General features: G+C 30.9%; 2 protein-coding genes across 2 annotated transcripts; both read left to right on the top strand.

The window, feature by feature from the left end:
* Positions 1-1,237: 1,237 nt before the first annotated feature.
* On the top strand, positions 1,238-6,894 carry LOC120268851 (calmodulin-binding protein 60 B). The gene is made up of 9 exons (XM_039276109.1): positions 1,238-1,383; positions 1,478-1,735; positions 2,604-2,679; positions 3,475-3,533; positions 4,081-4,574; positions 4,661-4,821; positions 4,901-5,104; positions 5,242-5,482; positions 5,835-6,894. The coding sequence occupies exons 2-9, from the start codon at positions 1,605-1,607 to the stop codon at positions 6,431-6,433; spliced, it is 1,965 nt and encodes a 654-aa protein (XP_039132043.1). The 5' UTR covers positions 1,238-1,383; positions 1,478-1,604; the 3' UTR covers positions 6,434-6,894.
* A 2,655-nt stretch (positions 6,895-9,549) lies between these two features.
* LOC120268721 (CASP-like protein 2C1) lies at positions 9,550-13,231 on the top strand. The gene is made up of 3 exons (XM_039276010.1): positions 9,550-9,786; positions 10,323-10,467; positions 12,997-13,231. Exons 1-3 carry the CDS (start codon positions 9,632-9,634, stop codon positions 13,087-13,089), a joined length of 393 nt encoding a protein of 130 aa, XP_039131944.1. The 5' UTR covers positions 9,550-9,631; the 3' UTR covers positions 13,090-13,231.
* The last annotated feature ends 344 nt before the right edge of the window (positions 13,232-13,575 follow it).

Here is a 13,575-nt window from a genome sequence, read left to right on the forward strand (position 1 = left end):
AATATGAAGACATTTAATTGCTGTTGCCCAACCATGAGACAGCCCATGGTGTGCACTGCATTGGAAACAGACAAGCAGGAATGAGTTAAAGTTGAAATTTTTTTTTTTTTTTGAAAGAAATGGAGAGCTATACTAGTTTGGTGTGATATTGGATAAAGTTGAGCATTTTTGTTTGATCTTTGATCTGGTTTACATCAATCAAGTTAAATGATTTGGTCCACGACTTATATAACTCACAATTCACTAGTACTTTCCTTGAACCCTTTTCTTGTTGTTTGGATAATTGATTTATGGTGCTGTTTGCTGTTGATGTTACATCACCGTTTTTCAGGCTATTTCATAAACTTGGACTCTTGTGCATTTTTCCACATAATTGTCAGCTGGAACTAGGCATGCAATTGCATCAATAATAATAATAATAATAAAGCTTAAAATGGCACTAATGATCTTTAGACTATTTGTGCTTATTCATTTTTGCCAGAATAATTAAAGTTTAGCCTTTATCTGTGGTCACGGTCATGGTTACCATGATTAATGAGGGATTAAATGAACAAATTTTTTAGTCAATTTGAAAATTTAAGTTAGTTATATAGTGCAGCTGTGTTGGTCAAACTATAAAAATTTTAGTGTGAAAAATTAAAAAAATTATGAATTCAAGTTTTGTTGGATATAATGGTGGTAACATATTTTCGGTTATAATTATCATATTGTAACTAAAATCTTGTATTGGTTAGATGAGGGTATTTGGCCAAATGTTTAATTCTCAGTTGCTCACACATTTTTGACTATTTCATATGCATAACATATTTGTTGTAAAAAAAATTTTTGAAATAAATATAAGAAACATAATAAAAACAAAAATTATAATATATTTTTAAATTAATCAAATCCATGATCCCCAAATTTGGTGGAGGGATAGGAAGAGAAGATCTCCTGCTCTAACTAACTATGAATAACAGTTTCAAAGTCCAAAGACAAATTTATCAACATATATATCATTAAATAACCAATTAAATAACAAATTAAATCTTCAGCCAAACAGAACCCCACAGTGTAAGAGTAACACTGACCCCACCAGAAACGCGTTTCCTCTGCGAAACGCAAAGTCCGGGAAACGCGTTCTACCCTTCAAGGACTATAAAAAAAGTTAAAATTATAAATTATAAAATAAAATAAAAAAATCTCAATAAATAAATAAATAAATTAAAAAAAAGGGGAAAAAAAAAATCAGCGGATAAGTACAGAGAGATACATCAGAGAGAGAGAGAGCGCGCACAAACAATCTAGCGACCAATCGTGGCCGCCATTCATCATTAGACTAGAGAACTCCGGGGCTCCGGCTTCGGTTTCTTCGCCCTTTCTTGCTCTAAAGAGAAAAAAAAGGTGAAATTTTTCCCGTTTTGCTGCTCGAATTGTTCAGATTTCGGTTTTAAATCTCTTGAGTGAATCTTCTTGGATTGTGTTTGTGGTGATTTAGGGCGTCAGAGCTTGGATTAGACCCTGATTTTCGAGGAAGTTTCCTGATTTCGTTTTGATTTTGGAGATCTAGGGTTTTGGAGTTTTGGGGGGTTTGGGTTTGGATCTTGGGGATCTAGGGTTTGGAGATGCAGCGACCGAGTAGGTTTTTGGATCGATCTGGGACGATGGGGAGGGAGAAGCGGGGTCTTGAGCCTTCTGCTGATGGAGATGAACGTGGTTCTGATGCTAAGCGCCAGAAGGCCCCTGCTCTTGCGAGGTATGTATGCTTAACTAGATTCTTAGTGGTTTTGGGTAGATTTTTGCTTTCTGATTTTTGAATTAGTTTGTGTCTGTTTTTTTTGGTGAATTTAAATTTCCTTTTGAATTGATTTAAAGATTAAAGTTTGAAGTTGTGAGATCTGTTTTGTTGATGAATTGGGGCTGTACTTTAGTGGCTTTGTGCTATTGATCGTTCTATTATGTGCTGTCACTTTAATTTTGGAGAAAGATCTGAAAGGAGAGCTTTTTTTTTTTAAAGATTTGAGTAGATGATGAAGGGTTAGCGAGTTCTCTGCTGGTGTCATCTGTAAGTCAAGGCTCCTTGTTTTAGGTTGGAGAAATGTAGATTGGTGTTCATCACTTGTTTCAAGTCTAGTTTTCACGTGTTGTTAGGCTTTGAGCAAGATCTCCTTTTGCCCTGGCTCTCGTGCAGTGTTTATGCGATAAATTTGACATGTGCTGTGGTGAGTATACCTCTGCGGTAGATGATGAACTCAGATATTGTGAGGTTCTTGTTTGCTTGAGTTCAAGGTTGGATTGGATTTTTGGAGTTGAGGAGTGTAGGTTAAAGGTGAGTACTTGTTGCAATTTGCAACTCTAGTCTCCAAGTATGGTTGGAGAAAAGGTTGATGTGTGCTATGTTGGTGTCTCATATCTTTAATGTTATGTATTTGTCATCGATGACTATGATGGTTTGATTTCCTTTGCTTTATTATTATTTTTCTTTTTTGTATGAATTCTACTTAAACTTTTACTCTTTTTTTGTTGTCTGAATTAAAATTGCTAGCTCATGCTTTCCTTATCAAACAATAATTTCAGACCTTTTCTCCTGCTTCTGTAATATTAAGAGCATATATTTTTTTTAGTGTGATCGTGGAAGCGCTCAAAGTGGATAGTTTGCAAAAGCTTTGTTCATCATTGGAGCCTGTTCTGCGTAGAGTTGTAAGACACTGGCTTTTTTTTTTTTCCTCTTTTCAAGCCATGATTTTGATAACGTTCAAGATTAATTATTTTCAATTTATGATAATTTATTTTCTTTATTTGATGTTATAAGCTTTACGGGTCAATGATGTAGTTTACCTCATTTTTAGGTTACATAACTAAATTTTCAATTTAGTTTGGTGAATTGGAGATGGGAAACTTATCCTTTTAGAACTTCTATCCCCCTTTGAAGGAAGAAACATTGGTTATATTTAATTTACATATATGTACAGCTTTGCCAGTATGTTCCAACTATGCGAGCTAATTTTTGGCATCAAAGGTTCAAAGAATAATTTACTGTACTAGAGGAAACACCAAGTTAAATCATGCATGTGGTCCGTCTTCTGCCTGTGGATCCCTTCAGCTTTTTGCTATTGAAAATGTTTTGATTTGCTGAAAGATTTTCATTCTATAGTTATCATGCTTCTGCGTCAATTGGCTTGCTCATTTGCAATCTTGAGCCCCAGGTTCAAGATGATGAATGAGGGTTGAGAACATTTTTATTTTGCCCATCTATAACTTGAGAAAAACTTCTTTTATGATCTAATGCTTTTCTTCTTGACCTTGTCTTTTATTTCCTCCTAAAATGGTTGTATTATATAATATAATATAATATAATATTGTGACCTGAAGCTTAAAATGTATACTATGATGGCTAGTGCATTCTCATGTCATTTGTACAAGTATTTTTATTTTTTTCTTGGAACATCTAGTTTATGGCTGATATTTCTTTATTATTAAATTGTGTTTAAATAGGTTAGTGAAGAAGTGGAGCGTGCTTTAGCGAAGTTGGGGCCTGCCAGGCTTGGTACCAGGTGTGACTTGTGGGAACTATCAACTTAATTGATAAGACTCTGAAGTTCTGATCTGGAAATTATTTTGCAGCCTGCTTCTTGCATTTTGTTAGAAAAAACTGATTCATGTCAGGATTTTGGTAGATCCATGAACCAGTATAATTTATGAAGACTGGATTTATTTACTGAAATTTGAATTTCTTTTGTAAAATTAGGCCACTCTTTTATAATCCCATCTTGTTGATCTGTTTTTGAATTCCTTAATTTCTCAAACTGAATGTTTTATGACAACTGTGGTCATGTAGTAGCATGAATGAAGAGTTATATGTAGTTAAAAATCAGCATGTTTGCTATCTTACTTCTAGAACTTTCTACATATGCATGTGCATTGGGAATCAATGAATCCTAAAAGCATCTTGTGATATTTTCTGGGGTGTTATAGCTGTAAGTTTTTGCCAGTGGTCTCGAAGACTATCTTGGTTTAACTATTCTCTACTATTTCATTCTGACCTTAAATATTTCATTTATGATTCTATATTTGTTATTAATCTGACCTTGAAAAATGCAGGTCTTCTCCTAAACGAATTGAAGGACCAGATGGAAGAAATCTGCAACTACATTTCCGTTCAAGGTTGTCGCTGCCACTTTTCACAGGAGGGAAAGTAGAGGGGGAGCAAGGAGCAGCTATTCATGTTGTGTTACTAGATGCGAACACTGGTCATGTCATAACATCAGGACCTGAATCATCTGCAAAACTAGATGTTGTAGTTCTTGAAGGTGATTTTAACAATGAAGATGATGATGACTGGACAGATGAAGACTTTGAAAGTCATGTAGTCAAAGAACGTGAAGGAAAAAGGCCTCTTTTAACTGGGGATTTGCAGGTATCCTTGAAAGAAGGTGTGGGGACACTTGGGGAACTAACATTTACCGATAATTCAAGCTGGATACGAAGTAGGAAGTTCAGACTTGGTTTGAAAATTGCTTCAGGCTTCTGTGAGGGAATTCGTATCCGCGAAGCAAAGACAGAACCCTTCACAGTTAAGGATCACAGAGGCGAATGTAGGTCTTCTGGGACTTTAAGTTATATTGGTCCTCATTTTTTTAAGATCCTTGTTTGTCTCATCCATAATTTTCATGTTATACAGTGTACAAGAAACACTATCCTCCTGCTTTGAAGGATGATGTGTGGAGACTGGAAAAGATTGGCAAGGATGGCTCATTCCACAAAAGGTTAAATAAGGCAGGAATTTATACAGTAGAAGATTTTCTACGTCTTGTTGTGAGAGATTCACAAAAATTGCGGAATGTAAGGAAATAACTTGGAATTCAGTTCATGCAAGCAGATACTAAGCTGGAAAATTAATTCTTATTTTACATGATTGTAGATCCTGGGAAGTGGCATGTCAAATAAGATGTGGGAGAGCTTAGTGGAGCATGCGAAGACTTGTGTCTTAAGTGGGAAGTATTATGTATACTATTCTGATGATACAAGGAATTTTGGTGCTATATTCAATAATATCTATGAATTTGTTGGCTTGATTGCTGGTGGGCAATATTATTCAGCTGAAAGCCTTAGTGAGAGCCAGAAGGTCAGGTTTTTTTTGCTTATTCCTCTTTTGTTTTGCTTGCTATTTGACACGGCAAACAGCTGCTGATGAAGTCACTGTTAGTAGCCTTTTAATTATTGACTGTTTGAGTTTTACTCTAAATATTTTTATGTTTGTAGGTGTTTGTCGATACCTTAGTGAAGAAGGCATATGACAATTGGATGAATGTTATAGAATATGATGGGAAGGCCCTTCTAAATTTCAAGCAGAGTAAGAAAACAACCACTTCTCGGAATGAAGTTCCATCTGCCCAGGAAAATTATTCTGCTTCCTATGATCACCAACAAGTTTCTCAAGCCAGCCTGTCAGTTTCTGTCCCGTCTGATCAATCTTCAATTGATACAGGAGTAACCATGGGTGGTAAGGGCTTTATATGGTTATATAATATGTGTAGAAATTAGAGCTATCCAGCACTTTGTTTGTGTGAAATGTTAATTGCTATACCACTTTAGTATGACCAATATAATGGATAGTCATACAAATGGGATTGTCATATGCATCCTGCCGTCAGTCTGGAATCTGGATATTAAACACCAATGCTCCCTGACCATTTAACGATAAAAACTGAATGTGAAATTTTAGAGTTACAATTGCCTATGTTGTTGACCTTTGATTTACAATGTAGCTCTCCTTATCTTCATGAAGTTTGTGTACCTATAGTTTAATTATGAAATGGTATAGACTGCTGACTAAACCTGAACTCTGTGAACAGGTGGTGTCATTTCAAGTAGCTACAGTGGAAATCAATCTGCCCCATATTCCACTCAAACTGAGCATGTGGCACCCAATGCTCAGTTACAGTATGAAAGCAGTTCATATAATTCACAAAACCAGTTCATTGATTCTTCACAGCAGACCCAAATTACAAGAAATGATAGTACCGGCTTGGTATTGGCCCCCCCGCAACAACCTAGCTTGGGTTTCCAATCCATGAGTCAGGCCTTACAGCCATCAAACCTCAATTCATACGATGACTGGACCACCCGTCAAAGAGATAGCCGTGTTGATGATTTCTTCTCTGAGGAGGAAATTCGCATGAGAAGCCACGAACTGCTAGAGAATGAAGATATGCAGCACTTGCTCCGTGTCCTCAGCATGGGTGGTGCTGGTAGCTTACCAGAAGATGGATTTAGTTTTCCGGCATTCATGCCATCACCATGCCCTAACTATAACTTTGATGAGGATCGCAGCCGCACATCAGGCAAAGCTGTTGTGGGATGGCTTAAAATTAAGGCAGCTATGAGATGGGGAATATTTATTCGAAAGAAAGCTGCAGAGAGGAGAGCTCAGCTTGTTGAGCTCGATGATTGAGAATCTCAACCTTACAAGTGTTAGAATTCGTGGTAGCAGTTGCCAATCTCAGATGACCTTTGTGACAACTCGAGGATGGTTAGTGATCACAAAATTCTAACGTTTAGTGTCGCAACAAGGGATCCACTTGTACCATTTATCTGTACAGCAAGCCGTCCTCCCGTGTTCACTGCTAATGTTTAGTAAGTTCGATGATCACCGATCATTCTGTCACTGCAAACTATGCGCATGAGCTGGAACGAACTCGAACTCTCATCATCATAGTTATAATGCTGCCACAAGTCCATGAACTGCTGCTTTGTTAGTTAGTCAACCAGATGAAGACTTGATGATGCTTGCTTGTTTTCGCCCTCTTTGTCTTATGAATAGAGAACACTTTTGGGCATGCTTGTATGTAATCTGTTGTATTTGTTTTAATTTTAAAAAACAGTTAAAATGGCTTTACTTGATTTAGGTTGTTATTCTCTGTGTTTGTGTAAAATGTTCTGCTTGTGTTTGTTAATATGCAGTTAGTGTTTGCAGTTTCAAATTGTGTGCTTGTAATTGCTTAATGTATTCACTTTGCTTAAAAGTGTCAAAAAAATAAATAAATGAAATGTTTTATAATATTTATTTATTTATTTAATAAAGTGAATAAATTACATTAATTTATCTGTTCTTACTATATGTGAACGGAGATTTGAACCTGTGTTTTATGTGTTATTTGTCATTCCTGATGAGAAAGAGGAAGTATTTATTGCTTTGCTACTCTTTTATTACAAAAATTGAGACTGATATCTACTTGTTTAATCTTATCATAATAAATAATTATTGTTATTAATGCAGCTAAATTAAAAAACCTAACAAGCTCAACATCAAGCTTGACAAATAAAAAGACATAACTTCAACTTAATTAATTCATCATCAATCCTAGTTTGAATTTCATGCTTACAGTTACAGGAAGCTTTAAAAAACAAAAAACAATAATTAAGCCATCAACTTGATAATATTTTCTTGTCTTATTATATACTCCAAGTTTGACTTGATTTATTAATATGTGTTTGTGTGTATATATATATATATATATATATATAGTATGTATGTATATATTAATGTTGAAATTGGTCCCAATGCTATTAAATGTTTTGGAGATTGGGTTCAGTATTAATATAGGGTGAGTTATGTACCATGGATTCATAGGGCTTATATGTTTTATTTTTGTCGGTAGATCCCTCATGACATAATTTATTTTCAAATATTTATTAATAAATATAAGTGTAATAAATAATTATATATAGTTTTTTTTTTCTTTTTTAATAATTTAAACAAATCATAATCACACTACCACTCATCTACTAATATAAACTATAATTAATTACATGCACTTAGGTGTGTGTGTATATATATATATATATATATATATTTGCAAAGTCATTATTATATACATATAGTGTGCTTTTAAGATATAATTATTTATAATTAAAGTATAATTATTTAACAATAAAAATAATCAAAATTACTTAAAAGTTGTGTGAATAGTACCATCTACCATGGTGCTTGTTTGGGATAAAATGATTAATGCTTGACCATGTGCCAATAGATGGTGATTTGTTTGGTTGGGAATTAGTATATAATAAAAGATGTTTGTCATCATTTAAAAATAAAAATAAAAATAAAACATAAAAATAAAAATAGTACTACATGTGTTAAGATATCTTAAGTGGAATTCTTCAACAAGTCCACTCAAATTAATTCATATGTTTGTGTATAACAAGTATATATAGGTTTCTTTTTTAAGTGATGGTAGTTGATCAATCTTATTTTAATTAATATAGCCTTTATAAATGTCTGTTTCAAGTGAAAATGAGTGGCAAAAGGAAACATGTGAAATGTATTGATTGTTATCAAATTGTTTAGTTTTTTCATACGATGGCCCATTATTTAAAGACGTGTTTAGATTTCAAATCTAAAGATGGCTACAACAATCGTGGATTATTATCCAACGAATACGATTCATTCATAAATAGTATTAAACAAAGATAAAAAGTTGTACATAGTAACTATGAACAGTAAAATTACACAATATCTCTATATAAACAATAACCGTTTGATCATTGTCCAACTTCTATAAACAAGTATTTCTTATTAACAATCATCTACATATGTACACAAATAACTTAAATTCTATATATTAAATTTTTCCAAATCAAAAGAAAGTGCTTTTCATTACTCCCTCAGTTTCTAAATATATATCGTTTAAAGATGTTGCATAAGAATTAAAGATAGTATTAAATTATCTAAATTTTAACATAAAAAAAACAACCAAATTACTAAACTATCTCTCTCTTGAAACCATGTATTTTTTTTTGGGTATAATACTCTATTTAGTCCCTCTAATATAATCAGTCTGCCCATTTGGTCCCTCTAATATGATTTGTCCCTAGGAGGTCCCTGTATTTTAATTTTTGAGAAGTGTAAGTCCTCGTAAGGACCTCCTAGGGGCAAATTATATTAGTGATAGGGATTTATATTTCTCAAAAATTAAAATACAAGGACCTCCCAGGGATAAATCATATTAGAGGGACTAAAGGGGCAGATTGACTATATTAGAGGCACTAAATAAGGTATTCTACCATTTTTCTTGAGACTATAAATATTACTCTCTTCATTTATATAACTTAGAAAATTGAAGATGCGTAAAATTAAAAAAATAAATAAATAAATATTGCTTTGATATTGTAAAGCGACAACTATATTGGAATAATTTTTTTTTCTTCTTAAAACGATATGTATTTAGAAACAAGAAACGGAGGGAGTAATAAATTATATATATACACACACAAGCGCACACAAAATAACATAAGAAATGAAACTATAACATATAATAAAAACACTACATATATTATATATGACCATAAATTAGATAATTTCTTTTGCTCAACAAATTTGAGTCTAAACTCATTGCATTGGAATTAAAACCATGAAATTTATGTCACATAACTATAAAATAAATAATCACACACATATATATAGAAGATTTTTATTTTTTATTTTTAAAATGGAAGTCTTCCATCAATGACATGTACTACCCAACTCCTCTATCCTTCTCCTATATATACAACACCATGGTCCATTGAAACCTTATTTAAAAAATAACAAAAGAAAATAAATTGAGATCCAGAGATCATCTATAGAAATATCAAAGAGAAGTAGCCAGAGATGGGAAACAAAGTGAGAATAGGTGAAGGGATTCTTAGGCTAATATCCATGGTGTTGGCCACCATGACTGCCCTTGTCATTGGCCTTAGCACTCAAACAAAGACAGTCTTCTTCATTGAAAAGAAGGCCACTGCCAAGGACTTGCAGCCACTCTGGTATGTATTCATCCTTTCTCTTCTTCTTCTTCTTCTTCTTCTTCTCATTAATTTATTATATATATATATAGCTCTATATATTATTTGTTTCTTAATTTGTTTTGCTCTTATTCTTTATTGATGATGTATATATATATATATATATATAATTATCCTTGCTCTTCTTCTTCTTCTCATTAATTTATTGTATATATTGTTTGTTTCTTTATTTGGTTATTGTTATTTGTTAATGATGTATATATATATGCATGTGTATTAATTTATCCTTTCCCTTCTTCTTCTTCTTCTTCTTCTATTCTTCTTTCTTTTATTTGATTTATTTATTTGATTTATTTATCAACATATATAAACAACTCATGCTGTTTCTTTCTTTCTATGGTTCTTGTTCTTTATTAATGTTGTGTGTGTATATATATATATATATATATCCGATCCTTTTTCTTCTTCTTCTTCTTCTTCTTCTTCTCATTAATTTATTATTTTCTATTAATGAAATATAAGTTTATGTTTTACTTTAATTATTTCCATTTGTTTAGGATTGCAATAATTGTAGCTTCAGTGCTTGCTGGTTATCAACTCATTCAATTGTGTAAATGCTTGGCTTCAACTTGGCTTTCACTTTCAGAAACTACTTGCAAATGCACTCTTCTTTTGGCTTGGCTTTCCCTCTTCTTAGACCAGGTGAGCTTCATTTTTCATGCATTTCTTTTTTTTATTAGTTATTTAATAATATTATTATTATTATTATTATTATAAATTATTACATTATTCTTTTTTTTTAATGAATAGAAAAAAAAAAAGTGGGTCATGTTGACTCATTAACACTTGTGGTTGGGTTCACAGACTTGGCTTTTATTATAAAGTTAATGTACACAGCACACTCATCTGTTTACCATAACTTTTTCACCAAAATGTCACAAGAAAGTATTTATATTTCACAACTAATTTTTAATGTTTATAGGCTTCATTAAATAATGGAGCTAGACAGCTTGCTAGTACTAAGATTATGTAAAATCATATTTTATATATATATTTTTTCCATATCATTTCAATCATAATATAGTACCCAAATGCAAATATTTTTTAAGGTACATAAGTAAATATAATTTTATATTTTCAAAAATCTATTAAAAATCACTTGCTTAATTAATACAATTTAACTGTGTTTATTTTTACAAGTTTTTAGTTATAATTCTAGTAGGACGTGATTAATTTAAGTGTGAGTATAACATTAGAATGTGTGGTGTGTGATCACCCACCTTATTACCTATTCATTGTCATAATTTAATGTTTGTTTTCTTATTAATATATTTATGTCCTTTCCATATCTCCCACAATAAATTTTCATGATTCTTTTAAGCCCAACAACATACTCATAAATATTCATAGAATACATGAAAGGAAAATATTACTCCTTCAAGTCTTTTTTTTTCTTATAATTCACATGGATTAAAAAAAATTAATTAAAGTTAATTGATAATCTAAAATTTATAAGAAATAATATTAATTTTTCAATATTATTTTTATTTAAAATTTAATTTAATAAAATGTATAGTTGAATATGATTTATTAGAAGTTGTAAAATACATTAAAAATAAAATTTAAGAGATAATATTTAATGTTTCATAAATTTTTTAGATGGAGAAGTAAAAAAGACAAAAAATAAACTTCTAAATTGAGACAAGTAATAAGGACTTGATATAGTAATAAAAACTTTGCATTTTTTATCATTTTTTATTTATTTTTAGTTCTTATGTTCTCAATAGTTTATTAAAACACTGAAAAATACTATGTAAAAATACTATTAGCACAAAAAATCTAGGGTGAGATCGAACACAAACCTGAAAGAGGTGAGTTTTTTAGGGTAGTTCTCATCTCTTGTTCCAGCAATAACTCTCATGCGGGTGAATAAGATAGGGACAATTTCATAATTTTAATTTAATTTATATTTAAAAATAAAATATTAAAAAAATCAACGATGTTTTTGAGGTTTAATAATTTTTACAAAATTAAGAAATTGGAAGAGTTATTCCTCCATATGAAATACAGTGGTCATCTATTTATATATTCAACATTAAATAAAATGTGATATTGTTTTTCCTTGTCATGTTTAAAGAATGAAGTTGATGTATAATGTGGCTCAATATCAATAAATGAATTTCATTTTCTTATTAAAGAGATGTGAATGTTAGTTGCACAAGTGAAAAACCTCTCATTGATGTGAAGCTTATCTAACTTACTAATTGATATCATACCCATTTTAATATTTGGAAAACATGTCACACATTATTAATAATAGCTCATGCTTTCTCCTCAACAACCTCAATCTTTTGAAATTAGTAGTTAAAAAGTATTCATTTTAACCTCTTTTAATTCAGATGTTTAAAATGAATATTTTTTTATTTTAAAATTTAAAATATAATTTATTTGTTGAAATAGTTTATTTGTAACCAACAACTATTATGAGGTTTTGGTTGTTTATGTAAGTGATTTCGAGTTTGAATATTTATGTATTAAAAAGAACACACTAGTAAGTTTTAATATCTTACTTTTGTTGTAATTGTTTACCCATCGTCATCAATTTTATGTGACCCAATAGTTCTAAACCAAGGTACTAAGAGTATTATTAAAAAAAAAATGAAATCTTTTAGCGAGTGTTTTTTTTTTAATATTATTTTTTATTATTTTTTATATAAACAACTATTGAAATTCGAAACCACTTTAGACAACATAAACCCTTCATTAATAACTAATAACAAATATTCGTTAGCTTATTTGTATCCTTCACCAACTTCAAAAACAACATTATTTTTTAAATTATTTTACATATAATAAAAATAACTTTATATTAATATATTTATTATTATTGCTATTTTTAAAGAGACGTGGGGGCAAACCACATAATAAATTCAAACTTTTTTTATCTTTTAGTTGGGAGGAAAATAAGTTAATCAACTATTCTATCAAATGGTAGTTGTATATTAATTTATTTTATCTCACTTTTGACTTATAATATATATATTGTTAATGTAGACAAGTGATAGACGTAAACTTTAAATCCCCAATCATGTTTTTAAAAAAATATAAACTCTTTAAACTTTTTTTTACAGGAATTAATGATACTATCACTCGATTATTGTTGTGATGCTCATTGATTTATAATGCCATATATATATTTTAAAATATAATATACGGTTAATGTAAATACAGGGAACAACATACTTGATGTTTGCGAGCACGGTAGCTGCGACACAAGCATCAATGATAGCAGTCACCGGAGTCAAACCCATTTCAATGGACTAAGTTATGCAACATTTACACTATATTTTGCTTTCAAATAGGTGGAGGTATCTTTTGCGGCTTAATGGCTTCTGTCGCTATGGCTTTTGTCGCTTCTATTTCTGCCAACCGCTTCTTTAAACTTTATTCTTCTAATTATCGTCTATGTCTTTCTTCTACTTCTAAGCCTACTTGCAATTCAACCTAACAATTTATTAATAAGGGTAAGTTTGAAATTTCTCAATATTAGTGTCTTTTTATTTTTATTTTTATTATTTTCCTAAATGTAAACAGATGTTTGATCAGTCAGAGTGTGCAAGTGGAATTTTCTTTCTTATTTTTGGTTGTATTTTGTCATTTTATTTAATTCTTATATTATATATACATATGTGTGTATGTATACAGATGTGGCTTTAAATGATATTTAAATGTTCATTTTTTTTTTATCTTTGAACCCAACGAAAGCTAATTTCATTATTAAATTATGTTTCTAATAAAAATTATTTCTCT

This window comes from Dioscorea cayenensis, chromosome 9 (genome assembly GCF_009730915.1).
Source record: "Dioscorea cayenensis subsp. rotundata cultivar TDr96_F1 chromosome 9, TDr96_F1_v2_PseudoChromosome.rev07_lg8_w22 25.fasta, whole genome shotgun sequence".
NCBI lineage: Eukaryota > Viridiplantae > Streptophyta > Magnoliopsida > Dioscoreales > Dioscoreaceae > Dioscorea > Dioscorea cayenensis.

Excerpts from the sequence above, each read along its gene's own strand:
- LOC120268851 (XM_039276109.1), top strand. The coding sequence starts at position 1,605 with ATGCAGCGACCGAGTAGGTTTTTGGATCGATCTGGGACGATGGGGAGG. Across the intron at positions 2,680-3,474 it reads AGCCTGTTCTGCGTAGAGTT|GTTAGTGAAGAAGTGGAGCG; the intron begins GTAAGACACTGG and ends GTGTTTAAATAG. Across the intron at positions 4,822-4,900 it reads ATTCACAAAAATTGCGGAAT|ATCCTGGGAAGTGGCATGTC; the intron begins GTAAGGAAATAA and ends ACATGATTGTAG.
- LOC120268721 (XM_039276010.1), top strand. The coding sequence starts at position 9,632 with ATGGGAAACAAAGTGAGAATAGGTGAAGGGATTCTTAGGCTAATATCC. Across the intron at positions 9,787-10,322 it reads AAGGACTTGCAGCCACTCTG|GATTGCAATAATTGTAGCTT; the intron begins GTATGTATTCAT and ends CCATTTGTTTAG. Across the intron at positions 10,468-12,996 it reads TTTCCCTCTTCTTAGACCAG|GGAACAACATACTTGATGTT; the intron begins GTGAGCTTCATT and ends ATGTAAATACAG.